General features: G+C 57.8%; 11 protein-coding genes across 11 annotated transcripts; 1 reads left to right on the top strand and 10 right to left on the bottom strand.

The window, feature by feature from the left end:
* Window positions 1-72: 72 nt before the first annotated feature.
* Window positions 73-4047, bottom strand: SCHCODRAFT_02637164 (uncharacterized protein). Its single transcript, XM_050345954.1, has 9 exons — window positions 3553-4047; window positions 3224-3385; window positions 2912-3070; window positions 2663-2788; window positions 2464-2607; window positions 2251-2406; window positions 2039-2187; window positions 410-1966; window positions 73-357 (listed from the first exon to the last, which is right to left on the bottom strand). Exons 1-9 carry the CDS (start codon window positions 3688-3690, stop codon window positions 264-266), a joined length of 2685 nt encoding a protein of 894 aa, XP_050198548.1. The 5' UTR covers window positions 3691-4047; the 3' UTR covers window positions 73-263.
* An 828-nt stretch (window positions 4048-4875) lies between these two features.
* On the bottom strand, window positions 4876-6350 carry SCHCODRAFT_02637158 (uncharacterized protein). Its single transcript, XM_050345953.1, has 11 exons — window positions 6230-6350; window positions 6125-6153; window positions 5930-6070; window positions 5837-5877; window positions 5692-5784; window positions 5590-5636; window positions 5524-5534; window positions 5369-5471; window positions 5194-5291; window positions 5058-5124; window positions 4876-5001 (listed from the first exon to the last, which is right to left on the bottom strand). Exons 1-11 carry the CDS (start codon window positions 6251-6253, stop codon window positions 4939-4941), a joined length of 717 nt encoding a protein of 238 aa, XP_050198547.1. The 5' UTR covers window positions 6254-6350; the 3' UTR covers window positions 4876-4938.
* A 58-nt stretch (window positions 6351-6408) lies between these two features.
* On the bottom strand, window positions 6409-10683 carry SCHCODRAFT_02637153 (WD40 repeat-like protein). The gene is made up of 14 exons (XM_050345952.1): window positions 10185-10683; window positions 10042-10127; window positions 9893-9985; window positions 9545-9737; window positions 9329-9470; window positions 9093-9271; window positions 8825-8953; window positions 7912-8684; window positions 7704-7854; window positions 7559-7657; window positions 7104-7509; window positions 6959-7050; window positions 6816-6904; window positions 6409-6764 (listed from the first exon to the last, which is right to left on the bottom strand). The coding sequence occupies exons 1-14, from the start codon at window positions 10283-10285 to the stop codon at window positions 6691-6693; spliced, it is 2607 nt and encodes an 868-aa protein (XP_050198546.1). The 5' UTR covers window positions 10286-10683; the 3' UTR covers window positions 6409-6690.
* Window positions 10684-10989: 306 nt separating this feature from the next.
* On the bottom strand, window positions 10990-13074 carry SCHCODRAFT_02637149 (glycine hydroxymethyltransferase). Its single transcript, XM_003028897.2, has 8 exons — window positions 12832-13074; window positions 12670-12777; window positions 12405-12605; window positions 12345-12352; window positions 12207-12297; window positions 11725-12156; window positions 11436-11670; window positions 10990-11384 (listed from the first exon to the last, which is right to left on the bottom strand). Exons 1-8 carry the CDS (start codon window positions 12856-12858, stop codon window positions 11047-11049), a joined length of 1440 nt encoding a protein of 479 aa, XP_003028943.2. The 5' UTR covers window positions 12859-13074; the 3' UTR covers window positions 10990-11046.
* A 1301-nt stretch (window positions 13075-14375) lies between these two features.
* SCHCODRAFT_02637145 (uncharacterized protein) lies at window positions 14376-15358 on the bottom strand. Its single transcript, XM_003028898.2, has 4 exons — window positions 15294-15358; window positions 15090-15243; window positions 14691-15033; window positions 14376-14636 (listed from the first exon to the last, which is right to left on the bottom strand). The coding sequence occupies exons 1-3, from the start codon at window positions 15332-15334 to the stop codon at window positions 14704-14706; spliced, it is 525 nt and encodes a 174-aa protein (XP_003028944.2). The 5' UTR covers window positions 15335-15358; the 3' UTR covers window positions 14376-14636; window positions 14691-14703.
* Window positions 15359-15363: 5 nt separating this feature from the next.
* Window positions 15364-16531, bottom strand: SCHCODRAFT_02637142 (signal recognition particle, SRP19 subunit). Its single transcript, XM_003028899.2, has 3 exons — window positions 16274-16531; window positions 15976-16223; window positions 15364-15926 (listed from the first exon to the last, which is right to left on the bottom strand). Exons 1-3 carry the CDS (start codon window positions 16501-16503, stop codon window positions 15508-15510), a joined length of 897 nt encoding a protein of 298 aa, XP_003028945.1. The 5' UTR covers window positions 16504-16531; the 3' UTR covers window positions 15364-15507.
* Window positions 16532-16766: 235 nt separating this feature from the next.
* SCHCODRAFT_02671166 (uncharacterized protein) lies at window positions 16767-17815 on the top strand (the record flags this gene model as incomplete). The annotated part of the gene is made up of 4 exons (XM_003028592.2): window positions 16767-16867; window positions 16918-17016; window positions 17070-17189; window positions 17248-17815. 4 exons carry the CDS (start codon window positions 16767-16769, stop codon window positions 17813-17815), a joined length of 888 nt encoding a protein of 295 aa, XP_003028638.1.
* Window positions 17816-18303: 488 nt separating this feature from the next.
* Window positions 18304-19906, bottom strand: SCHCODRAFT_059565 (glycoside hydrolase family 18 protein; the record flags this gene model as incomplete). Its single annotated transcript, XM_003028900.1, has 7 exons — window positions 18304-18434; window positions 18488-18548; window positions 18620-19045; window positions 19096-19321; window positions 19386-19531; window positions 19583-19670; window positions 19719-19906. The coding sequence occupies 7 exons, from the start codon at window positions 19904-19906 to the stop codon at window positions 18304-18306; spliced, it is 1266 nt and encodes a 421-aa protein (XP_003028946.1).
* Window positions 19907-20349: 443 nt separating this feature from the next.
* On the bottom strand, window positions 20350-22260 carry SCHCODRAFT_02637136 (1-aminocyclopropane-1-carboxylate). The gene is made up of 8 exons (XM_003028901.2): window positions 21928-22260; window positions 21812-21871; window positions 21677-21745; window positions 21542-21615; window positions 21239-21464; window positions 20880-21124; window positions 20575-20818; window positions 20350-20523 (listed from the first exon to the last, which is right to left on the bottom strand). The coding sequence occupies exons 1-8, from the start codon at window positions 21982-21984 to the stop codon at window positions 20467-20469; spliced, it is 1032 nt and encodes a 343-aa protein (XP_003028947.1). The 5' UTR covers window positions 21985-22260; the 3' UTR covers window positions 20350-20466.
* A 334-nt stretch (window positions 22261-22594) lies between these two features.
* SCHCODRAFT_02637130 (cytochrome P450) lies at window positions 22595-24702 on the bottom strand. Its single transcript, XM_050345951.1, has 12 exons — window positions 24642-24702; window positions 24546-24591; window positions 24344-24490; window positions 24230-24283; window positions 24032-24180; window positions 23857-23972; window positions 23688-23802; window positions 23626-23639; window positions 23295-23569; window positions 23066-23206; window positions 22870-23010; window positions 22595-22782 (listed from the first exon to the last, which is right to left on the bottom strand). Exons 1-12 carry the CDS (start codon window positions 24673-24675, stop codon window positions 22674-22676), a joined length of 1341 nt encoding a protein of 446 aa, XP_050198545.1. The 5' UTR covers window positions 24676-24702; the 3' UTR covers window positions 22595-22673.
* Window positions 24643-24972, bottom strand: SCHCODRAFT_02637129 (uncharacterized protein). Its single transcript, XM_050345950.1, has one exon. It carries the CDS (start codon window positions 24960-24962, stop codon window positions 24729-24731), a length of 234 nt encoding a protein of 77 aa, XP_050198544.1. The 5' UTR covers window positions 24963-24972; the 3' UTR covers window positions 24643-24728.
* Between the last annotated feature and the right edge of the window lie 191 nt (window positions 24973-25163).

The raw sequence follows: 25163 nt of genomic DNA, 5'->3' as shown, positions 1-25163 counted from the left end.
GGATTAGGAAGGCTTTGTTTCTTTTCCCGAGCGTCCGCATACCGGCAAACTTCGTTCACAAGCATCCGGTAATCGAGGCATCCAAGCAAGATCTATTCAAGTGATAGCAAAACGACAAGAGATACCCCGAAATACAATATGCTACAACAAAGGATTCATGCACAAGCGCGTGCTTTACAAGACAGAACAAAACAAAGTCAAGATAGTAGTACAAGTTCATATATCCAAGCAAGGGGTAACAGCAAGACAAACACGATAGCAATTTAGTCCAAGCGCAGCTTGAAGATACAGTAAAGCAGTTGGGGAGCAGAGCAGAGCGGGCAGGAGCTGCTGCTGATGATAGCATCGACGATACACCTGAATATCCACGTTAGAAAAGCAATGAACTCAAGGCAAGACGCGGACTCACTTATTGCAGAAGATGTGGCCACACATGGTGACCGTCGGCTCCTCGCACGGGTTGCGCGCGCAGAGCCTGCACTTCAGGACCTCTGAGAACGGCGGCGGAGGCGACGGCACCGGCCGCATCGGGGTCTTGACGTGCTCGGCCAACCGCGGGAGATGCGACATGCGCCGCAGCGTATGAGGCTTTCCGATAGCCGAAGGGCTGTCAATGTCCTTCGGGGCGTTCTCGAACTCCTTCGCCGGACTGGCCCTCGACAATGGACTCGCACCCCTCCCTGGGCTCGCCACCCTCGCAGGACGCGCCATCACCATGGGCGTGGTTGTCTCGGACCGTAGCTCTACTCCGGAGCACATCTGGACGGTCGAGGAGACGTCCAATTTGGAGGAGATGCCAAGCTTTGAACTCAACTCGACTTCCACCTCTGCTTTCGTCGCCTCCGAGCTCGTCGACGCGAGAGATCCCAAAGATATATTCGTCCCCGGACTGCTGACTGGCGACACGTCGTCCTCGTCGGCGCCCTCCCCGTGCGTCGGCAATGGGGCGGCCAAGATGTTGTCGTAGAACGACACGCGCATGCCCTCTGGCAGGTCCTGCGAGACCTGACGAGAGATAGTGGCCGGCACGGGCTCCGCCGAAGGTGGCGACCCGAAAGCCAAAGGAGCACGCGCTGATCCAGGAAGAGAGGGCGTCGTATGCAGTGACGAGGTCTGCGCACTTGGCCACGTTGTCTGGCCGTGCGACGACGACTGCCGCCCGTGCGAAGACAACTTATGAGCGCCGAATTGAGAGCCATTCGCGTCGAACAAAGGCCCCTTTGCATCGAACAAAGGCCCCTTCGCCTCCACCGTCGGCTGCTTCAAATCCTCCGGCGAAAACTCTGCATCGAACGACGACGGCTCCGCCTCGATGGGCGTCATGATGTGCAGATCCTTCGCCCGTCCATTCGACGACGAGCGCCGGTCCATGGGCCAGGGTGTGAAGGTATTGTTGCGCAGGCTCGGCGGACGGGAGGGACCGCCAGAAGGTGGACGAGAGAGACCTCCTGAAGGTGGATGAGAGAGACCTCCGGAGGATGGGCGAGAAAGCGAAGCTGGCACAGACAGACCACCCGAGGGCGGCACAGACAGACCACCTGAGGGCGGGCGAGACAGACCACCCGAGGGGGGCACAGACAGACCGCCCGAGGATGGACGAGACAGACCCGCCGAAGATACACGAGTCAGGCTGCCCGAGGATGATGAGCTAAATCCGCCAGAAGGTGGGCGAGTTGACGGTCCCGATGGAGTGGACGTCAGGGCTCCCTGAGGCGGAGCGATCAGGCTGCCGGATGGTTGGGCAGCTAGGCTTCCCGAGGGTGGACGAGTGAGGCCCCTCGTGTACAGACCCTCCGCAGACGGCCCAGCATACAGCGCGCTAATCGACCGTACCCTCGGCTCGCGCGAGTCCAGTCCGTTGTAGCTCATCTCGCTCGGCGTCGCCGGGTACGGGCTCACGCCTGGAAGTGCTGACAGCCCGGAAGGGGACTCGACGTTGGGCGAGGGGTCGTCGGGTTTGGGGTCACTGGACCGGAAATCTGGTCAGAAAACCTTTCTCTTGCCCAGAGAGTACATGAACCGTAGCCACGGCACTCACCCAGGCTTCTTCGAATGGTCAACAACCGTCGTCGACCTCGTGGCGCCCCCCAGGCCTTGCGTCTCCAGCGTCGGCAGGTTATGTCTCGACGCGAGCGAGTCCTTCTTGGTGATCAGCTGCAACGAGGGCAGGGGACCAGCAGACTTGTTCTGAAAAGGAATCATATGTCAGCCCTTCAACCTTCTACCAATTCGCATACCCCGACCACCTACCTCTCCCGCCGCCCACATGTTGCTGATGTCCGCCGAAGGCGGCGGCAGCGGGGCAGGCTTGCCATCCGAGCGCGCAGAGAACGGTGTCGCGGGCCATGAGGGCGTGTTCGTGGGTGCCGTGTGCCACTTCTCTTCGCCGTCGCTTTCGGATTCGGTCTGTGATCATATGCGTAAGCTGACTAAATGTGCGAATGAGGTCACTCAGTTACGCACCTGTATAACCAGCTTCGGCACCGCATTTGAGGAAGACGGTTCGCCATTTCCTGCTTCGTTGGATTCCTCCTTGGCAGTACCTATGACCAGCTCCTCTGCGTCCGCGTCCTCCGTAGCGGTGCCATCACGGTAGCAGTTCTCCACCTGCGGCCCCTCGTCAATACTCTACGCCTGCATACCCTCGACCTCGTCAACACACCTTCAAGTCCCCGGGTAGGTCTGGGTCGCAATCCGCGCACAACTTCTCCTCCCCCATCACGTATTCGCAATAAAAAGTACCACCACAAGCTTGACAGATCTCCCTGCCGCAGCCTTCTCTGATGTGCTGAGTGCTTGTTAGCATCGGCAAGTCTGATGAACTTATGGAGTCTCATGAACTTATAGAACGAGAAGATCGGGCATAGGGCATGAAGAAAGGGTACGTGAATCAAAAGAGGGAGGCACTCACCGCTCTCATCGAAGCGAGGTCGTAGAAGCCCTCCCCACACCGCTCGCACGTCGGATGCCAGCGACTCTGCACCCAGTGCTTCTGCCGCTGGTCGTGGTAGATTAAGCGGTGTCGGCCGCACATCTCGCAGAGCTCGCTCGGGTGGGCGGAGTCGTGGTGCTGTGCGCGGGGTCAGCATGGTGTGCGCGAGCTCAGCATGGTGTGCGGGGGGTAGGTATCAGAGTATTAAGCGGATGGCGCTTAACAGTAAGAGGATGAAGCTTGACGGTAAGAGGACGAAGCTTGGGGACGTCGTTGTAAGCGCCCACTCACCGCCAGCATCAGCTCCTCGTTCAGATACCCCTTGCCGCAGCGATAGCAGTTCGGATGAGCCTGATGGCCTCTATAGTGGTCCTCCAATGCCTCAGGGGTCTTGAAGATCGATTCGGGGTGCGTAGGGCACGGGTATCGCTTGGGATGCTTGGAGTCCATGTGCTGAAGAGAGCGTCAGTCATCTGAAGACCAGGAAGCGAGCGAGCGAAAGAAAACGCATGAGGATTCATTGAACGAGATGGGTTCGGAGATGAATGAAATCATGAAGACCCCCGTCGCGCTCGACACCACGCTGAACCATCCCCAGGTAGGCTCCCCGCCTAGCTCACCTGCTCGTACGCAGTCTCGTCCGTGAACTTCTTGTCGCAGTGCTTGCAGATCGGATGCTCCGCCGCGGAGGTGCGCAGGTGCTGCTGGATGGACGCAACGTCCTTGAACTTGCGGTCGCAGGTCTTGCAGTACGGCATTGTGGCGAGTGAGAGGAGTGGTGTGAGGTAGAGGTGCCAAGGTGAGAGGTAGTTGTGTTGTGGTGAGAGGTAGTTGTCGTAGAGAGGTAGAAGTATTGTGTTGAGGATAGTTGTGTCGTGGATCCGAGGACTAGAAGTGTGCTAGAAGAGATGAAGTCGCCTCGAAAGCGTTAGGCGCCGAGTCGGAATAAGCGGCGCTTATTGTGGAGGAACGCGCCGTGATTCGTATTCGAGGCGCGACGTCGTCGTTCTGCAGACAGGAATCAATCAACGAAACCGAGGTGACAAGGAATCGCCACGATGAAGACGACAGGCGAGAGCACGACGTTCGCGAACGGAAGACCTGAGTGATAGAAGACAATAAGCGCGCTCTTATAACCCACCCCACCCTCGTCGCGCGGTTGCAACGTGCCCACGGTTCAATTGGAGGGATCGTGACCTTGAATTACACGGACTGTGACCTGGACACACCGCCCACGGTCCGGTGTGACTGACCGATATACAGTCTTGCTTCTATACACCCCGCCGCCTTCTATGGGACCTTTTAAGCTCCGTATCGATGATATCAAGCGCCGATCGGTGTCGATGAGTGCAGCGAGGGAGGGATACTTACGAGAGCCCCTTGCTAGCTTCCAATACGCTCCTGCTAGCTTCCAAGTAGCCCCTGCGAACTTCCAAGGAGCGGGCGCCTTGGTGCAAACCTTCCGAAGACCGTCATTCAAATCGCCCACGAACCTCCATGGAGTGGCGTCCACATCCCAGATAGTAGATGCATCCCTCCGCGACGCCGCCACGAGGCATCTGTGTGGGCGACTGTGCATACGAGAGGAAACTTGTATAGCAATTTCGTGCGATCGGCGGGCTGAAGACGCGATTAGCAGACAAGGCCACACGATTAGCAGCAAACACGTGTCCAAAGCATGGTTACTGAGTGCACGAAGAGGTTTCAGTGAGTCAGTGAATGTTGTCTGCAATGTCGGCCTTGATTCCTCCCGATGTTGACTGCCTCGTAGGGCACAGTTGACTGAGATTCTGGGTTATGTCGCACGATAATGTCGGCGATGACAGCGATAGCAAGCGGACCTGCAGATATCCAAGATGCAATTAGGTAGAACATGTACTGTACAACAAGAAACACTCCGGGAACAGAAATCCATGATAGAAACCGGGCGTCTTATCCTTAGAAAGGGCATCGGCTAGCCGTCTGGACGCGTAGTCCAGCCGAGAATCCCGGAAGGAGTGACCAGATTACTCGAAGTACTTCTTGTACGCCGCCTTCCATGCCGCAACGCCGCCAGTCTCGATGACGTCCTGGGAATTAGAATAAGCGCCCGCCTACCTACCAGTCAATCACTGCATCAACTCACCCCATGGCAAGGGATAATCCTGTCGAAATTCCAGTTCGCGACCTTGTGCGCGTCGCGCTTCATTGTCCTGGGTGTGTATCAGCCAGCTATTCACACGCAAAGGCCTAAATATGGGGGACTTCAGCGCAGTACTCACTCAACATCCTCCGCCATCGACCAGGTAAACTTCGCGTGCAACCAGCTGAACGGCGTCAGCTGGAACGGCAGCCTCGCTGCGGGCTTGCTCTTCGAGTACTGATGGCAGGGATCAGTATACACGGCAACAAGAGTAGATCACCAATCATGCAAGCCAAATGCAGGGGCGTATTCACCTGCTCATTGGGCGGCAAGTTGAATAAGAGGTCCGCCTCAATCAGAGATTTGCTATCCTTATGCAGGAACGCGACGTCCTTATTCTTGAACGCGGAGAAGTAGCTATAGCGACTGAATAAGAGGGTACCCCGGACGACTCGGACAGACTACTGACCAGTGCTCGATCTGTCAAATGGATGTCAGAACGGTAACTAGATATAAGCATGAACGATCAACGCACCTCGTCTTCGAAGCCATACTTGGTGTCTGCAGGGTCCCTACCCCAGGCTGAATGTATTGGATGAGAGTCAAGGGGAAGGCACAATGTAAATCATGCCGTTACCTCCGTCGAACTTGAGGTCCTTCTCGCCGTGCCGCTCTATCGCAGGCGCTGGCGCGATAAGCTTGGCGTCAGGGTACGCCTGCTTGAAGTCGCCTGGGATACACGATGAGATATGGCGTAAGTAAGGCCCACGGTGACGACGAACTCAGGAAGAGGTGGTGGACAGCGTCTGCGCCGACGATGTATCTGAGGAGGGCAGGGTCAGAGGTCGCTCAGGTCAATGTGACTATGGGCGTACTTCACGGGACCGAGAGCGTCGATCCGTGTCTTGGTCTCCGTATCAAGAGGTGTGGACGCGAGGACCCATACGCCTCCTGCCTTGAGCTTGATCGCCGTCGAGCGACCGCCGAGAGGTACAAGGCCGAACCGAGAAAACGGCCTGACAGATATACTCGTTACTTTGTATGCATAGACTGAGCTTATTGCTACCCACTTGGAGAAAGTCACCACGTCTTTGGCGACCTACGGCGACCTGATGAGTCCCGCAGTCCATGCCTCCCCGTCAGCCCCCCTGCCAGCCCCCCACCGCCTGACGCACCTCACGAATCACAGTTTCGGACATGGCGAGCAGAAGAGATGATGAGGGTTCGGGAAGAGATAGATACGTTCCAGACGATCCACAGCATGACTGAAGAAGGCGGAGGCGCGTGATTGTGCGGGCTCGACGTTGCGCGCGGATGACGACGATGACAGACGCGGCGGGAAAAGCACGTGGCCGTCCGCCCGCCGGCTCGGGGTTCGCCGGCGCGGAAAGTTTGCTCGTCTTTGTGATCGGCAGCGCGGCGGGCCTTTGTCCCTCACTTCGACCTCGCACGCTCATGGACGCGCCAGCTCAGCGACACCCACGGCCAGCGCTGTGACGGTCTAGGTTGTCTGTAGTCGCAGACAGCCTAGCCGTCACCGCCCTGGCCCTGCGGACAGTCGAATGGCACGCAATCGTGGCGGCAGTATAAAACAGACAAATAATGATACCCAAGAGACTTGGACTCGATACGCTACTCATTCCTCTGAAATCGACTTCTTCAGCATGTCCTGGTAGTCCATGCCGAGTTTTGACAGTGTCCTGCTACGAACTGCAATCGTCGTCAGTCGCGGATAGGAGCCCACGAAAATCATGCACGTACCGAATATCGAGAGCACTTCCTTTAGCAAATCCCGCTTCGCCAAGCCCAGGACAGTGGGAGACCAGCTCGTGTCGTTTCGACCCGGGCGCCTGCAGAAGCATTAGGACCGCTAGCAAAGGTGGGCAGTAATCGCTTTGACGTACCAGTATATTGGCCCGAACAATTCCTTCGCCAGCTCCTCCGCCTTCCCCCTGAAGCCCTCGTCCGCTATCCTCTTCGCGTAGACCAACAAAGCCTGCCGAACCTCGTCAACCTCTACCGACCCCCACCCTCTCTACACCCACTCACCTGCTTATACTCCTGCGGGCTATCCAACAACCTCGTCGACAGCATCCGCGTCTCCAAATGCCCCAGCGTCAGCGCCGACTCCCACCACTGCGGCCGCGGCTTCACCGCCGCGCTCTCATCCAGCACCGAGATGCTGCTCTCGATCGCCGCCATCGGCCCGCGAATCGCGTGCTGCGTGTTCGAGCGCTGCCGCCCCGACCATGCGTTCGAGCCCTCGGACCACCATCGCTCGCTGACCTTGACCCACGTCGAGAGGCTCGGGTCGTGCGCGTACGCGGTGCCGGCGGAGGTATTGAGGACGGGGACCCCGTTGTGGCGGACGGAGGCGGCGACGATGTTCTGGTCGGGCTGGAGGACGGGGGTGACGGAGACGGGCGGGAAGAAGGCCTTGCCGCTCTTGACGTCCCTAGACCAGAGGTCAACGCTAAGGTAGTATACTGGGCCCTCGTACTTACCAGGAGTACACCTGCCCCGCTGCGGTGATGACCATGAGTGCATGCCTATAGCCGTCCATAAACGCCGCGGGGGACCCAAGTGCTATTGTAGGCATCAATCTAGCGAAGTGAGCTTCTGTTTCCTGATATCGAACACACGACTTACCTCCTTCCCGTATGTGTATACACATTCACACTTCCGTCTACCATCGCCACCGCACAATAGAACGGCGTCGCTTGCAACAACAACGCCGGCGACGGCAGATAGTCCAGCCACATCGTCTGCTTCCGGCTGATGCCCATGACCTCCGTTGGCGCTGCAGAGGAATCCCGTTTAACCATCCTCCAGCGAGAGTAAAACCAGGGTTGCTCACCATCATTATCCGAGTTCACCGCGTCGAACGTATCCTGCGTCCCCTCCACCTCCGCCGACAGATACGTCAATAGTCTGGGCATTGGCAGCTTCGGTGCCTCCGTCCCCCACGTCGCTATCATCCCCCCTGCGGCCAGCTGTCGGGCGTGCACCTGGCCCTGCGGCACCGGCCGGTCCCCACCCAGCGTCCGCGCACTGGGCTTCGCTTCATCGTGCGGCGTGGACGCCTTGCGCTTGCCCTTCATCCCGAGCGGCGACGCCATCACGTTATCGAGCGCGTCGATGCGCACGTCGTCCGTGTCCATGCCCCACTCGCTGCGGTCCCTCGGCTGCTCGGGTGGCGCGAAGAAGGACGAACGCATGGACGCGCTCTCGTACACTGACGGGTTGTCGAAAGCGGAAGCACTCTCGAACGCCGACGCGGAGCCCATGGACGAGGACGACGTCCTCGAGGGACCTGCCATCGCCGGCGCCATTGGGTGATCCCTACCTCCCATCCCTCTCGATGGGCTCGGCGGCTGTGGCGGAAGCGCGTTGGCCGTCCGGAGTGTGCCACCATTGCGTTTCTTTTGACTACGCTTGGCAACGAGTACATTGACGCGCTCGCCGTTGACGTTCGCAGTCGATGGTGGAGGGCCATTGACACTGGGGTTTGCGTTCCCGTTGATATTGGGTAAGGCTGCTGGCTGCTGGCGGCCCGGAGAAGGCGGTGGTGTCATTTGCGGCGGGGGCGCGTTGTGCGAGAAGCCCTCGGGAAGTGGGGGTGGGACGTAACTGGAGGATGAGGGCGATGGGGTCGCATGACGACGTACGTGTGTAGGGTGAATTTTTGACGATGAAGGAGGATTGCGTGTAAGAAAGGCGGATGCACGTCAGTCATATCGCTTATCAGAAGAAAACAGAGTAACACGCACCCAAACTTCGTCAAATATTGATCTTGCACCGAGTGTGGCGCCAGCCCAGCGAGTTCCTCGGGGTCGAAGTGAAAGGCAGCGAGGGTTCCGTCCGAAGATACGGCATACAAGGAGAAGCCGTCCCATGACCTGGAAGCGCGGGTATTTTAGCACGAGGCGAGATGAGATGAGATGGAGTGGGGGTAAAAAGGGAAGCGAGGGCATAGAGGGGACGAAGGCAGAAGCGAAGAACGTCCGTTCGCGAACAGCCTACAATGGTTTCACTCACCAACTGAGATCCATAATTTGCCTCTCAAACACCTCCTTCGCCACAATCAGTGGTCGCGCCGACTTTGTTTGCCATACCGAGACAGAGCGGTCGTCAGCACCTAGTGCTACAACAGAGCAGATATTCGACGTCGCCACGGGTTTGCTAGGATCGCGCAGGAATATGTGGGGGTTGTAGGACTGGGTGAACGTTATGAGCAACTGGGCGCAGAGGGCTGCAGACGAGGAAGTACACACAGCAACTTCAACGGTGTTTTCATGCCCGACCAGGCTGATCTCAGAGGTCCAAGAATTCCGCGTGATGACAGCCGCGATGAACACGAAGCCCTTGTTATTGGTGGCATTGGACGCCGTGATGTGCGCGCCATCTGGTGACCAGCTGTTCATATTAGTGAGCACGATATGGTTGAGGTTACGCCAGGATGGACACAGTAGAGTTTGAAGATCACGAACCTCAACCGTCTGAAGAACGTGCTCCCCGGCGAGTCTTCGAAAGGCTTGGTTACCTCCGCTTCGAGCCCCCAGTCCGACGTCCGCCAGATCTTCACCGACCTATCGTCCGACTGAGTTGCCAGGAATTCGCCCACTGGGTCCCAGCATACACCCTTGACAAAGCCCTGGTGCTGGTCGAGCCGGTGCAAGCACTCTGGAGAATGTCAGCCATGAGTAAGGGATGCAATGGGACAGCGATCAAGGGAAGACGGAGGGCACATGATGAATGACGGTAGGGGTATGCCAATTGCGTACTGGGAAGGCGGCCAAACGTATGGTATGGGGGATGAGAGCAGAAAGGATGCGCACCCAGCGTAAACCCGCACCAGATGATGACGCGCGAATCAAGTCCGACGGAAGCTAGGTAGCGATCTCCAGGAGACCAGGCTACGTCCGTTACATCTGGAGGATAGGGCGTGAGTGCGGAGGGAGGGGGAAGCGAACTTATGCACACGCACCACTGTCATGTCCTGGTAGACGCTTGAGCGGCTTCCATCCTTCGTAGTTCACCTCATCCGACCCCCATACGCGTCCCCTTCCTCTTCTACACAAGGATCCATCGTCAGCCGGTCTGTCCCTCCTACACAAGAGCAGCACGCACGGATCCAAATCCCAGATCATCACAATAGCATCATCACTCCCGCTCGCCAGCCACCTCCCCGAATGTGCCCACCGCACCGTCAGCACCGGCCCCGTATGCATCGTGAGCGTGCATAGTAGCTTAGGGGGCTTGTTCGACAATTCAGAGGCGGAGTTCAAGATCGGTTTGGTGCTCCAGATGCGGATCTTCGCGTCGAGGCCGCCAGTTGCGATTCGTGAGCCATCCGGGTGGACGTGTACGGAGTATATAGTAGCTCTCTTCGCCTTCGTTTGGTCTCCTCGAGCATTGGCGACGTCGTGGATGACCCAAGCTGGTTTGGTGAAGCGCATGCTGGCGGGGAAGGCGCGTTCTTGTGGTTAAGTCGCGCCCGCTCAGAGTACGGAAGTATCCGCCAAAGTTCCAGTGACTCCTGAAGTGCTACTCGAGGGTGATCGTTGTGGAGAGCACAGGTACCGTGCGCGGTGGCGAGGGAGGGAAGCAGGAGAACAATGGACGCGCTCCCACGTGGTTCGCGCACTTCGGCTGGCCCCTTTCCCCGATCAGAGCAGTCTGCCGTAGTGGCTGGCCTCCGCTCTCCTAAGGTACCGTCTGGTATGCTGACAGCGTCTGATACATCTCGTCTCGTTGTCTTTGAGGTGGCATCATTTTTTGGTTGTACTTCCTCAATCATGAAATCGCACAGCGTAAGACAGCACGTAGCAAACTAGAAATACAGTAACGACAGCACGGACGGTTGAATGTCCGCATGTAAAGCATGTACAAGTGATCGTTGAATCTTCGCCAAGACCGATGCCGCTATATCCTTCCCTACATACACCTCCTCGCCTCATGAGAGCTCATAAAAGCCCTTCACTCAGCCCATCTAATCCTCGTGCAGACCCTCCGGCTTCTTGAGGTTCTTCACATCCACACCAGGCAGCGGCCACTTGGTCGCGAACGCGCGCACCTCCTCACGCAGCGCCTTGACCTGCTCGTAGCCAACCTTGCCGTCCTCCTTCTGCGTCGCGACGCGGACGAAGTCGACGAGCTTCTTCGAGCCTGCCTCCTTCTGCAGGGTGAGCGCGATCTGCACCGCGCGATGCAGGAACTCCGCGACGACCTTGATGTCCTCCTCGGTCATGTCGCGCGAGGTGAGCGCGGACGTGCCGAGACGGATACCACCGGGGGTCTGCGCGGAGGTGTCACCGTTGACAGCGTTCTCTATAAGTGGATCAGCAAGAGTAGATGATGCCAGAGCAGGCAGCCACGCACTGTTGATGGTGATCCCCATGAGATCGCAGACCTTCTCGACCTTGCTACCGGTGAGACCGAGGTGGCGCAAGTCCCAAAGGACAAGGTGGTTGTCGGTGCCATCAGTCTGCAGCTGGTAGCCGTGGGCGACGAGAGCCTCAGCAAGCGCGCGAGCGTTCTTGATGACCTGCTTCGCGTACTCCTGGAACTCCGGCTGCGCCGCCTGGAGAAGAGCAGTCGCAATACCAGCGATGGTCTGCGGGGGATGAGTTGACTTCTCACACTCTCGAAGAAGTAGGGAGTTGCTTACGTTGTTGTGCGGGCCACCCTGGCAGGCCGGGAAAACGGCGTCGTTGACGCGCTTCTCGAGGTCCTTTGCGTGCTCGAGATCCTTGCGGAAGAAGATGAGACCAGCACGAGGGCCACGAAGGGTCTTGTGGGTGGTCGTGGTGACTACATCGCAGTACTCGAAGGGGTTGTTAAGCTGCTGCGCCGCGACGAGACCGCTGGTGTGCGCGATGTCGGCCATGAGGAAGGCACCCTCGCGCTCGGCAACAGTCTTCAGCGCCTTGTAGTCCCAGTCGCGGGGGTAGGCGGAGGCACCGCAAATGATGAGACGCGGCTTGAAGAGCTTGGCCTGGTTGGAGAGGTTCTCGTAGTCGATGAGCTTGGTCTCGGTGGAGATGCCGTAGGGGAAGGACTGGAAGTAAATGGACGACGCCGTCATCTTTTTCTTGGCAGTCTGGGAGGGAATGAGTGAATGAGCTATGAATGGGTAGGATGAGCACGCACGTAGTAGCCGTGCGTCAAATGACCACCATCGGGCAGCCCGAGACCCATGAGGCGGTCCTGGGGCTGAATGAGGGCCGTAAGAGCAGCAAAGCTGTCGATCATGAATAGGAGCTCAGAGGATGACTAGAGTGTTCTTACTTTGCGGTCTGCAGAACTTGTCAGCGCGCGGATTCGTGAAGTATGATATGGAAAACTCACACTGCCAGAGTACGGTTGTACGTTGACACCCCACTTGGCCGGGTCGAGGTGGAATGCCTTGAGCGCGCGCTCGCGGCACAGCTGCTCAAGCTCGTCGATGTACTCGTTACCACCGTAGTACCTGTGGTCCGGAAGACCCTCGGAGTACTTGTTCGTGAGGATCGAGCCGTTCGCCTCCATCGTCGCGCGACTGGTGAGGTTCTGCAAACCAACACAACACGTTCAGTACACGCTGCTGCGCACCCTCCCCCTTCGCAAAACGCACCTCGGACGCGATGAGCTCCAGCCCAGTGAACTGCCGCCATGTCTCCTTGTCAATGATGTTCTGTACCACCGGGTCGATCTCCCTCAGCGGTGCATAGAGCATCTTGTTCTGCCATCGGAGTCAATCGCCGCCCCCCTCGCACATCGCACGACTTTTACTCACAAACTCGGGCGTCGTGGAGGTGGCCATTTTCCTCAGCGGTGATACGAATGAGCGCCGCGCCGTGTAGATGGGGGTACGAGTCAGAGAGCGGCAGAGCAATCGGTTCATGGCAGTTTTGTTGTAAATTTTGGTCGGAGTCGGCCGAGACTTTATAGACAAGGTTTTGGAAATTGCTATTGTACCGGAAACAATGGCCTTATCTGCGGCCTCCGCGTCGATCCCGATGACTGACACGTACGTCGTGGGCGTGGCCAGCGGGGCCCCGGATAGAACACACGGCGACGGAACCTGCAGGCGCGCTCGAGGAAGGACCCCTGATAATAGGCGGAGAGCTCAGTACCCACTTTTGGACATTTTGAGCGATTTTGGACCCCCTAGCTCGGAAAAAATGACGGACATTTGGGCCAAATCGTGGATGTTCTCCCACCCCCAATTTCGGACAAAAGGGCAGGTGTCAGGCGACGGTCAGACGCCAACGTCGGACATTTGGCGCAGCGGTTCGGTCCTCTGGCTCTGAGACCTGCACTCTCCAGGTGGCGACTTATTGTTCGAACCCTGCTATTGCCTTTTTGCCACACGACTTTTTGTCCTCGGTCAAATCAGAATTTCACCTGTTGCCATTTCCGCTTGAGGGCTCCCATCCGAACCCGTTCGATCGCTCCTGCCCATTTTTACCTCCCGCGGCGCAGTGCCGGGTGCACTCGTGGTGCACTCGTCGACATTGCCTCGTCGCCGCCGCCCCCGCGCGTGGAATCTCCCCAGCGCATCGTCATTGATGTCGACTCTGGCGCTTTACGTGCTCCGCGGTCCATCGCGCATCTCAAAGGATGGATTCGCGCTCACGCTGTCCGAGGAGGATCCCAATAGGTTCACGCAGTTGCACGTCAGCGCCTCGAAGCTAGAGTTAGCCTGCACGCGATTCAGGCAGCGAAAGGAGCCTCAGATTGAATAGGGCATTGCTGGTAGTCTCGTTCGACGCGTATGCACCCTTAGACGTATCTTCAGAGGAGCCTGAGCGAAAAATACAATTTTTCGAAGATTTATTGCCATTTTTTCGACCTTTGTGCCGGTTTTGGACAAATTGGGGCCCGAGGACGAAATGTCGGAGGAAATGTCGGACAAAACCCCCCAAAAGTGACCAAAAAATGTCGGACATTTAGGTACCCAAATGGGGTGCTCGCGGAACTGACCTCCTCACCTATTATCAGGGGTCCTCTCGAGGACCGCATGTATTTCGCGGGGATTTAGAGTCCGAGGTTGCCTGGACACAAAATTACCTTATTTAGTCGCACAAGGACGAATAGCTGCCTAATTCGTACACCGAAAGGAAAGAACTTCAACAAGGGCTTGATTCTAGGATGTCTCAGACTACCTACATAGGTATGGTAGCGGCATAGAAGATGTATCCTCTATGGGGGCCAGCAAGGGATGATGCGTTGCGTACGAAAAGATCGGTCTGCGGCCATACCTAGCGTTTCTAGCGCAAGCAAAGATTTCTAGTTTCTGCAATTGGCGGCGCACAGACTCGGATCTATCAAAGCCTGAAAGAGATGACAGGAAAGGTTGCTCTTCATCGAAGAAGTGTTGTGCACTGCTCAAGAAACTGACGTGGGTCAGTTGTCCATTGGCAAAGGGTCAGACGCCTGAACATAGGGTACTCGGAGCGACTTTGTCGCTCACATGCACTTCGAGCGTAACGAAATCCAAGGAAAGGTTGAGCAAGGAACCGACGCGCGGGTCAAGGAGCTCATGGCGGCATTATATCGATTCCATATCATACACATAATATATCTGAGCGTCTATAGCTGCAGCATCGTCAGCCCTCGCGTCCAAATCTTCCAGCTCGACATGGTGCTCACCATCACAGCGGGGTCATCTCCACCCGCGTACCGTATCCCTCACCAGCGCGATCCTCGCCGCCAGCTGCCTCGCCTGCGCAGCCTGGATGATCCGCGAGCGCGCGACCAGCACCGCCAGAGCAACGAGGGCGAAGACCACGTTGCATGCGACGAATTCGAAGAAGTCCGCGCGCTCCTTGCTGACGATCTTCCCGCACGCACCCCAGGCGAGCGTCTCGCCATGTTGCGTTATTTGCGAGGGAGGAGGGGCAGGATGGGAGTTGAGAGAGCCACCGTGCGAGGAGGCGTTGCGGCAGTGGAGCAGTCTGCGGTTACCGAAAGGTTGGCAGAAGGGTTGCGAGAGCTGTGAAGATGTGTTGGTCAAAGAATGTAGTGCAGCAGCATGGCAAACACACGCACTGCGTCTTCTGGACATGGTTCGCAGACGCCGAAGGGGAGACAGACTAGGTTCTCCTCGGGCGTGTGAGTGTCATGCGTGGACGGGCGGTCATCGTAGCCCTGGGCCGGTTTCTGTTGCTGCGCCACGGCAAGCGCGACGAGTGCAAGGATTATACTGGCATGGTAGCCTTAGCAGCGAATAGCGACCGCAGAGACGTGACCCACAGGCATAGGCGCGCCGTGGCCCTCAGCGGACAGAGTAACATCGAGCAAGCATGGACGCGGAGTTCAAGTTGGGAAGTACGCTTGATCGCGACTAACAAACACCCCACGAGCACAAACAACCATCACACTGGCGAGTGGCAACGAAAAACACTGCTTCCTTCGCCTCTACGTCCAGGGAATAACCAAGTAGTACATTATATTGTAGATCCCAATCTTACTGCCGTACCCTTATCACCTTTCGCTTCCCCTTGCCTGCAGCTGCGTTCGCGTTAGCCGCTCCCGCCTGCGCCGGCTCCTTCTCCTGCGCATTCATGCCAGCCTTGACCGTGTCTATCAGCACGCCTGACGCGAGCGCAGGCGAGAACGGCGACACGCGCTCGGCGAGAGGGGGCAATGGTTCTGGGGGAACAGGCAGCGCGCGCCCTCCTGACCGCTTCGCAGGTTCTGGGGGTACATCCGTCGACTTGAACTTCGATCCCGTCGCCGGTTGCTTGCCCTTCGACGCCGCAGACGGCTGTTGGGCGGGCTGCGAGGGTTCTGAAGCGGGCTTGGTCGTGTTATATGGGGGCTTGGGGATGTTATCCGGCTTGGAGCGCTGGATCTGGAAGGAGATCATCTCGAGGAGCTGCTTTTCTGCCGCGTCCATCAGCAGCTGTCATATAGAGAGCAGTAAACCACTCACTGGTCTGCACAGCCGGGTTCAAAGGACGTCCATCCTGCTTCCACTGCACGCGTACGCGCCCAGGGTTCTCCCAATCGCGGGGATGCGACTTCTGCGGCTCCATGAGGGTACGAAGACCCAGTCGATTCGTCGCCTCCGCTATGTCCTTGCTCAGAGGCCACCACACGCCCTTCTGCCGCGCTATCCTCCGCTGCCCCGTCCCGTACGGCCGCTTCGCATCGATGTATATGGGATAGATGCACGTCCATCTACCCTGCGGTCAGTCACCAAGTCCAGCACAAGCCACTTCGCCACGCACGATTTGTACGGAGTAATGTCAGTCACGACATTAGAGGGTAACGAGCTTTCCGAGGGGAACGCCGCGCGTGGGGGAGGCGCGAAGCCCTGCGAGGCCGAGCCAGCACTTTGCGACTGATTGAAATCGGTTATCTCTTCCAGAAGCGGACCGCGCGTCCCGGTGTTGGGGAGTACGTTGGAAGGGAGGGGGAGGTCGGTGTCGTCGTCGAATTCTTCGATAATGGGCGGCATGATGGTGGCTGAAGTCAGAATGCACTGCACGCGTCTTCCACAGGGAGTCACGTAGGTGTCAATGGCGAGGTCACGCACGTCACACCGTATTCCCTAGACTTGAACTTTGACTTGGTGCTCGTTGCGACAGCAAGAACAACAGCCGAGACTTCTCTGGGGTATCTAAGTGCACTGAGAACCTACTCAAGGCTACTTCTCGGCTATCCTGCTGTAAACCTTGCTATACGACGAACATCCTGAGCTCCTTGCGTCAAGGCATCTTCATGTCTACGATTCACGATCTTACTGCTAGACTGCCTGACGACGATGAGGAAGATTCAGACTTCATACCTCTCCCCGACGAAGGTCAGCTATCTCATTACCAGTACGCACCTTCTGAATAGGCAGATTGAGCGTCTATGCAGACCCTGTCAGTTCACCTGAAACCGAACCCGAGCCTCCAGACATCGAACACGATGTGCTGTCTGCGCTTGGGGCGCCAACTGAGCATGATGTGCTAGAAGGGAAGAGAAAGTACGTTTCATATCTCTCCTCAAGTATCGTCGCTTATTCTGTGCGCTACGAAGGCAGCGCGCCGAAGTCTGGTCCAAGTTTCTCGCCATGGATCCACCACGACCGTCAGAAGAGCCGTTTCGAAAGCTAGTCAAAGTCGTCAAGACCTACAAGTTCGCCGGCAAGGAGATGGAGTGAGCATACGACCTTCGTCGCTTCATCCTCTATCCATCTAACATTGGGCGCCCATAGAGAAATCCTCGAAGTACCGGAGGACTCGCCCGACGCCGCAAAATGGCCACGATACGAGGAAGAGACCTCTTCAACTGACGCCTCCGAAGCAAGGGACGTGCCGATGACCGACCTCACCGCGCAGCCGTGCGATGATATCTCACTTAAACCTGCACTACCATACAAGCGCCCCGGCCCTCGCAGAGGCAAGGTGACCCTTCCGGGTTTCACTATGGGGCACAAAATCATCAGAACGCCAACTTCGCCTCACGTAACTGACCCTACCGCCCATGCAACCAATCTTCCCACCCGCGATAAACCCTTCGGCCCCGTCAGCCGCACCGACCCTTCGAACCCTGCCCACCTGTCCAGTAACACCACCCTCACCACCCTCACCACCCTCGACAAATCCGCCCTCGACTGGCGGTCGCACGTGGGGGCGCAAGAGACCCCTCTCCGGGACGAACTGGACGCGAATCGGCGCGGGGGCGGGTATCTGGAGAAGGTCGCATTCATGCAGCGGGTGGAGCAGAGGAAGGAGGGGCTGTTGGAGGCGGGGAGGGGTGGGAGGAGGAGGAGGGGTGGGTGAGGTTAGGGGAGTGGGTGAGGGCGAATAGGAGTGATTATCGCTTTCTTGCAGATTCCTTGACTCTCGATGTTGACGGTCTTGCACTCACACGTGATCCCTTCTTGCACTCACCCGTAATCCCTTCTCGCACTCACACGTAATCCCCGTTATCAGCATAAAGCTACAATCCCATTGAGCCCAAAAAGAGTGAGTGACCTATAATACAGCACGAGAGGCATCAAGCCGCCTCGTCGGATATTACCGCTACAGACCCGTAAGTAAATCATGAGAAGAGACGTGAGAGATGTAGCACCCTATCGAAGGGAGGATAGATAGGCATGGACGAGAGTGAAGGAAAGGAAGACAGGCGAAGCAGCGCAGCCGCTCGCTGTCGGTCTAATGCACAAGCAACAGTGCTTCAAGTCACTGCAAGTTGACGGTCAGGAAGCGCATGAGTCGAGTGGGGGAGCCAATGGACAAGCAGCGCGAGCCAAGGGACAAGCAGCGCTTTATGAGCTGGACGTCTGGCGGCCAGCGGCGGTGTTGATAGAGTCGAGGAGGGTGTCCTTGTAGTCGCCGACAACGTGCCACATCGCGAAACCCTTCAAGCCAGCGTCGGTGATGAATTTGCCCTTGGCGGCTACGAGGGTCACTCAGTATGAGGCACTGAATATTACGAACAAATGAGCGCACCAAACGACGTAGCATCATCGTACGAGATCATGACCTCCGTGTCCGACTTCCAGACGTAGGGCTGCAAGGAGACGTCAGTTTATACATCCCTTCAGTCTATGCACCCCTTCCTCGCTGGAATCCCAAACTCACCGTCTGCGAGCAATCATCATACCGGTACAACACCCCGTCCGCCGCCGTGCCATTGTCACTCAAATACCCCTCCGAGACCATCCCCCAGAAGTCGAACACACCACTGATCGAGCTCCCCACCACGCCGCACACGTCCGGCTCGTCACCGGTCGCGTTCGGGTCGTCCGAGCTGCCCATCGGCTGGTCTGCCTTGTCGAAGGCCGGGTACGCGGCGAGGGTGGTGCCGTCGGGGGAGGCGGCGGAGGCGTTGACGGAGAAGGAGTGCCCGTAGGCGGCGACGCCGAGGGCGATCTGGTTGGCGGGGAAGCCCGCGCCGGTCCAGGCGTTGACCGCGGAGACGGCGGAGCCTTGGGGGTTGTCGGAGCAGGTGTCGTTGAGCGGGGCGTTCGGGCCAACGCCGTCGGACCAGGAGCCCCAGAGGTCGTACTAGGAAGGGGTTAAGCGACCGTCGGAGGGAAGGGACGCGAAGTACTCACGTTCATGATGGCGATGTGATCAAGCACCTTTGCGAACTCGGACACGTCCTGCATAGGCTCACCGTCCTCGCCAACGAAAGGCGCGACACCGACGGCGGCGGTCAGAGTGAGGTTGGCCGGGGTGTTCTCGTTGGCGCGGAGCTCCTGGAGGAACGAGAGGAAGTTGGCGGAGTCTTGGTCGAGGATGGCATTGCAGCCGACACCCTGCTTGTTGGGATATTCCCAGCTGTGGCGCGATGAGCATTCAAGGCATATGGGTATGAGTGTGCACAAGGTGTGCATGGACATACTCAAAGTCGATGCCATCGAGCTGGTACTGGTTGATCATGTCCAGAATCGCGCCAGCAAATGCGGTGCGGTTTTCTGGCGTGGCCACTGCAGTGGAGTAGTACAGCGAACCGGTCCAGCCACCGATCGAGAGGAGGGCCTTGACGTTCTGCGGACCTGTTTAGCCACAAAACGAACAAAGGGGCTGTGGTAGACGTACATTGTCATGCGCCTGCTGGACGAAGTCTGGGAGCGCGGTCTTGCTGGTGTCATCAAGAGCGAGCACAGAAGAGTCGCTCGTTGTGGTACTATTGAACTGTCAGAGACGGGATCGAGCTAGAGGGATCGCCACATACGCAAAGCCGAAGGTCATCATGTTGTACTTCTCCCACGAGATCTCACTCGAGGCGTTCTGGCCAGCGAGCCAGCCCGGGTACCACCCCGATGCCAACACACCCGAACCGTCAGTGGCACCGGAACTGTTCCCCGTGCCACTTGCAGAGGCAGCGGGTGCTGATGCCGTCGCCGACGCAGAGGCCGACATGAGCGCGCACTGTCGCTTGTGGTGCTTGCTTATCCGACCAGCGGCAAGCGTGAAGAAAGGGAGCAAAAAGAGCAGCTTCATCATGAATCGGATCGTGAGCGATGTCGTGAGGCTAGGATGCGGGGCTCTGGGCCGTAGCGAGTGGAGGGAGGAGGCAAGGAGCGGGGGGAAAGGATCACGCCGTCTGCAGACCGTGTGCGCGCCTTTTATACGGCGCAGTTCACAGGCCTCGTTTGTGTCGCGACCAAGCCGGGGTCGAGCGCCCGCCGGCGATCGGCCGCGTGGCCCGCGTGGTTGCCAGGCACGCAGCCAATGCCCAATCGACATGAATGGCCCATTGTCCGAAATTAGAAAGGCGCTTGTTCTTTGTGTGACCGCCATTGTTCCACAAATGGGATAGTCCATGTCAGAAGACACAGCACCGGGCTTCCCGTTGCATGCGCGCGGGCGTATGTGCACTGCAATTGGCTTTCCAAAAGTACACGAGTGGTATTACATTCATTTTTGCACACACGCTGATGCCAGCGCAGCAATAATCAGCAAAACGCCGGAGACACAGCTTAGAAGTAGCTCGAGTACGCGTTGAGCGCTGGCTGACCGCCGAGATGGACGTAAAGCTGCGATGGCCGTCAGCACGTGCCCTGGCTGAAGGTGCACATCCGACTCACCACATTGCTTCCCTCCTTGATACTGCCCTCCTCGACCAGCTTGATCAGACCAGCCATGCTCTTGCCTTCGTACACAGGGTCAGTGATCATGGCATCCGTCTGCGCCGCCGTCGCAATCGCAGCCATCGTGCTCGGGCCCGGAATCCCATAGATGCCCTCATGGAAGCGCTCGTCCAGGATGATCGCCTCATCCGGAATCGTCAGGCTCGGGTCCAGCAGCGTCGCCGTCGCCCTTGCAATACGTCTGAGAACGCAGCACGTCAGCTAACACTGCAGCACACGACACTAGCACCGAGTCTACTCACGCGACCTGCGCCTTCGTCGCCTCCGGCTTGCCCGACGCGTCGATGCCGATGACCTTGCGCCCCTTGCCCTCCGCGACCGCGCCGACGATGAGGCCCGCGTGGCTTGAGCCGGTGACGCTGCACACGATCACGGTGTCGAAGAACACGCCGAGCGCCTTCTCCTGCTCCGCGATCTCCAGCACGATGTTCGTGAAGCCCAGGCCGCCGAGCGGGTGGTCCGACGCGCCTGCGGGGATGTAGTAGGGCTGCGGAACAGGCGCGTCAGCGTCACGTTCAACAACTATCCCGTCCAACTACTATCCCGTCCACCAACTATGTTCATCGCCAGGACAGGGTCGCCATGGTGCATCCCCGCTCACCTTCCCGCCCCCATTCTTCACATCCTCCAGCGCCTTCAGCGTCGCCTCCTTGTGCCCGATATCGAAGCCCTCCTGGTTCAGCCGCACGTCGCCGCCCATGATGCGCGAGAGCAGGATGTTGCCCGTCTTGTCGTACAGCGGCGGGTCGATGGGCACCCACTTCTCCTGCACGGTGACGGCCTTGAGGCCCGAGGCAGCCGCGACGGCAGTGACGGCGCGCGTGTGGCTGGAGGGGGGTTAGCTCGTCAGAGGTGCTGAGCGAATCGACAGCCAGAGCGATGAAAAATCATCTACTAGACTTACTTGCTCTGCACACCACCAACGGACACAAGCGTATCCGCGCCCTGCGCCTTAGCGTCGGCGACGAGATACTCGAGCTATTCAAGACCAAAACAGTCAGCCCTGCTTCCCTTGCGCGCCACCAGTGCACAAACTTACCTTTCTGACTTTGTTCCCGCCGTACGCTAGCCCGCTGTTGCAGTCCTCGCGCTTGGCGTAAATCTTGACCTGTAGTTATTTGCATTAGCTCCTTGAGGCAGTCTCAACACGCCCTCTGTAAATGTCCCAACTGACCTTGCCACCTGACAACTTCTCACTGAGGCGTGGTAGGAACTGGATCGGGGAGGGACCGAACTGAAGGGAGAGTCGTCAGCATAGGTCTACCTCCCATTGTAATGTAGAACACTAACCAGGAACTTCTCCTTTGGAATGCTCTTCAGCTTCTCGACGTAGGCTGGGGCAGACATGGTCGAGTGGATAAGGTGAGGGGAAGAGTGGGTGATGTAAGGGGAGGTGATTTTAGAGGATGCTTGAAAGTGCAAGGGGTCGAAGACACGGAAGACGGGCGTAGATCTGCCTTGGCGTGCGATGCAATAAGTACCCAAGTACGCGCCCGAGTCACTTTGCCCGACGACGATAGCGACAACCTAGCGGCAGAACGGCACGCAGATAACGATGGGACGGTGCGATGAGACGCCCGAGTCCTTATAACCTCCGGTCGGCAGGCTCGGGCAGCATGTCCGTACCCCTCCTCGCCCGTGCCCACTCATCTTCGCCCGCGCCGTCGCGGAAGCCCCAGGGGATTCGCTGTGGGAGGCTAGGGGAGACTACGAAATCCCAAGCAGCTCCCAGGGCTCGCCATCTGACCGCCATCGCCGTGGCCAAGGGCGCGATAGTAGCATCTTTCAGGCGCGCAGGAGGGGCGTCGGCGTTAATCGGCGGCAAACGCCGAAGATGAGAAGTTCAACTGTGGGTGGTTCGGGGTCCGGGGTTGAGTTCAGGTTTAGGCTTGGGGCGGAAGTCTGGCTTTGGGTAGACATTAGGTTTGGGTCAGGCTTGGGAGTGGCTTTGAGACGGAAGGAGGGAGAAGAGAAGGAGAATGAGACAACGCTTGTGATTTGTTCGCCTCTGTCTAGTGCACATGTTCGATCCCGTCTTACGCTCCCAGGCCATCGCCTGCTCTCAGTTCCTCCAGAGCGTGTTGCACGATCTCTTGCGCAGGCCCGCTTCGGGGGCGGATACTGCATCGGAAAGGCCTGGGATGGCTGCCATTGCAGGTCAGTATACGTGTCGAACGCAGAGTCTCGCTTTCGGCGAAGTTGCAACACGGCCAAAGAACATAGAAGGCGGACCTTATGAAACCCCCATACTCCACCACGGGTGTGATGATATTACCCGCCTCGTCTTTCGCTTTCCCGATGTCGAAGGCGAAGAGGATGTTGCAAATAGCGATGAAGACGGCCTGGTCGCCGAGGTACATGCCTGGGCAAATTCTGAGGATGTTGAGCACGTGAGCTCTGAGGTGAAGGTCAATTATCCACGACGCACCTGCGCCCAACACCGAAGGCCACTTGCACAACCTCGTTCGGATCCTCTGCTGCCGACTGAAGCGTCGGGTCTTTACCTAGGTATCGCTCAGGTCGGAATGCGAAAGGGTCAGGGGAGACCGTCTCGTCGTGCAAGATGGACCTAAGTGGACCAAAACATCAGCTCCCAGCTCTTTCATCTCACTCCCTTGCATGCCTGCCTTGCATGTAGAATCCCCAGATCTACTCACCATATGTTCGCCCACACCACCGTCCCCTTCTCCACCCTCCACCCCCTATACACGTCGTCTGCGTTCGCCATGTGCGGCAGCCCCAAGGGAACGCTGGGATTCCAGCGCCAGACCTCCTTGACGATAGCGTTGACGTATGGCAGGGAGCTTCGATCTGCTACTTGAGGCATTCGTCCGTGAGCGAGGCATACGGCGTCGACTTCTGCTTGCGCTCGTGATTGGATCTCAGGGTGGAGGACCATGGCGAGGATGAAAGATGTGAGGGCCGAAGGGGTCTATGGATCAATCGCATGTGAGCAGTATGCCGCGAAAGTGCTCGAAAGGAGCTCACCGTTTCTGCACCACCTGTACGCCGGTTAAATCAAGCAATCTCGACAGGTGCGAAATGCATACCGGAGTATAGCGATCCAGCAGCGGCTTTGAGCAGGTCCTCCTGCTCAGACGCCCCTTGCTCGCCCTTGGTCTCGAGATTGCTCGACAGGAAAGACGGCTTCGCTGTGCCTCTCGCCTACTCAAAAGCTGCTCAGCGACATATTCAATGGGTTAAACCCATGACACATACCATCTCGCCCTTCACAAAAGCCAGAGGGACGTCGTACAGGCGGTCCAGCTCGCGCCTCATCGCACGGGCGGCGCGCTGGAATGATGCTCCAGGAAACCACGCCGGGACATACTTGACTATGCAGTATCGATAAGCAGGCCGTGATGAACCTGAGCAACAGACATTGGAGACTCACGAATCGGCACGCTATCGACCAACCACCCAGGCTCCGACGCCCTCGAGAACCCGTCCATCGCATCTTCCGCTATCTTCACCAACTGCAGCGGATCATCGCTCGCAGTGGAATACCCATAGGACATAAGTAGGATTGTCGACGAGGTGGACCTGTCCTTCATTCGCCTCAAGCTTCAAGTCGGGATGGCTACCTACGTACGTGCGGCAATGGTCATAGAAGTCCTTCGGGCTGTCGAGTAGTTTTTGCAGCAGCCTATATATCCCTCGTCATCGAATGCACGTGAGTTGACATATTGAACTCGGCAGCACTTACCTCAGAGTCTCCCTCTCCTGCATGCCCGCGAACTCAGGTGTCACACACGCCCGCGGGCCCATGAACTGGTGGAAGAGCTTTCTGAACTCGCGGAAGCGAGGGTTCGGCGGTCCGTTCGTGTATCCCAAGCCGCGCGCCCAGCCGACTCTACAAAGCGCGTCAGGCCTTCAAGAGATGGGCTGTAGTGCGAGAGGGGACCAACAGCTCGCCAGCCATGACCGCGGGCGGTCTGTCCGAGTAGATGTGACCTGGGTGGAATGATCAGATGCACTTGAACGGAGAGAAGGACATGCCATACCTCTCGACTCCAGCAGATCGTTAACCGCCTTCATAGACGATAGTATGATAGCAGGCTGCCCGAGTATCGTTATACGAACAACATCACCTATCGCAGAGTACTAAGAGCAGCTCCTAATGGTGGCGTATGACATATACCATACACCCTCCTCCACTCATCCCACTTCAGCCATTGCTTGTCTGCCGGCAGCTGCAGTCCATTGCCGATTACAGGTAATCCCGGAGGACCGGGCGGATAAGGTGCTCTATGGCGCGAACGATGGAGGGATACGGCCAGGACGACGGCGGCTAGAAGGGCTGCAAGGTTTAATGGATCCATCATGATGTCGATTTCCTTCAAGATGTTAGGTTCAGTGCTAGAGGGTGCCCTGAGCAGTTGATGAACGTTCGAAGTAGATTGTCCGCTGAGCGATTTATCGCTTGCAACCCTCCTTATCTTGATTGGCGCCCTTCGGCATGCGCTTCCCGCTGGATTTCGCATTCGGAAGTGCTCGTTTCTCCCAGTAGACCGGGGTAAGCACAT

Source organism: Schizophyllum commune (genome assembly GCF_000143185.2).
Source record: "Schizophyllum commune H4-8 unplaced genomic scaffold SCHCOscaffold_10, whole genome shotgun sequence".
NCBI lineage: Eukaryota > Fungi > Basidiomycota > Agaricomycetes > Agaricales > Schizophyllaceae > Schizophyllum > Schizophyllum commune.
The sequence above is the reverse complement of the archived record's forward strand: the minus strand, read 5'-3'. Positions and strand labels throughout refer to the sequence as shown.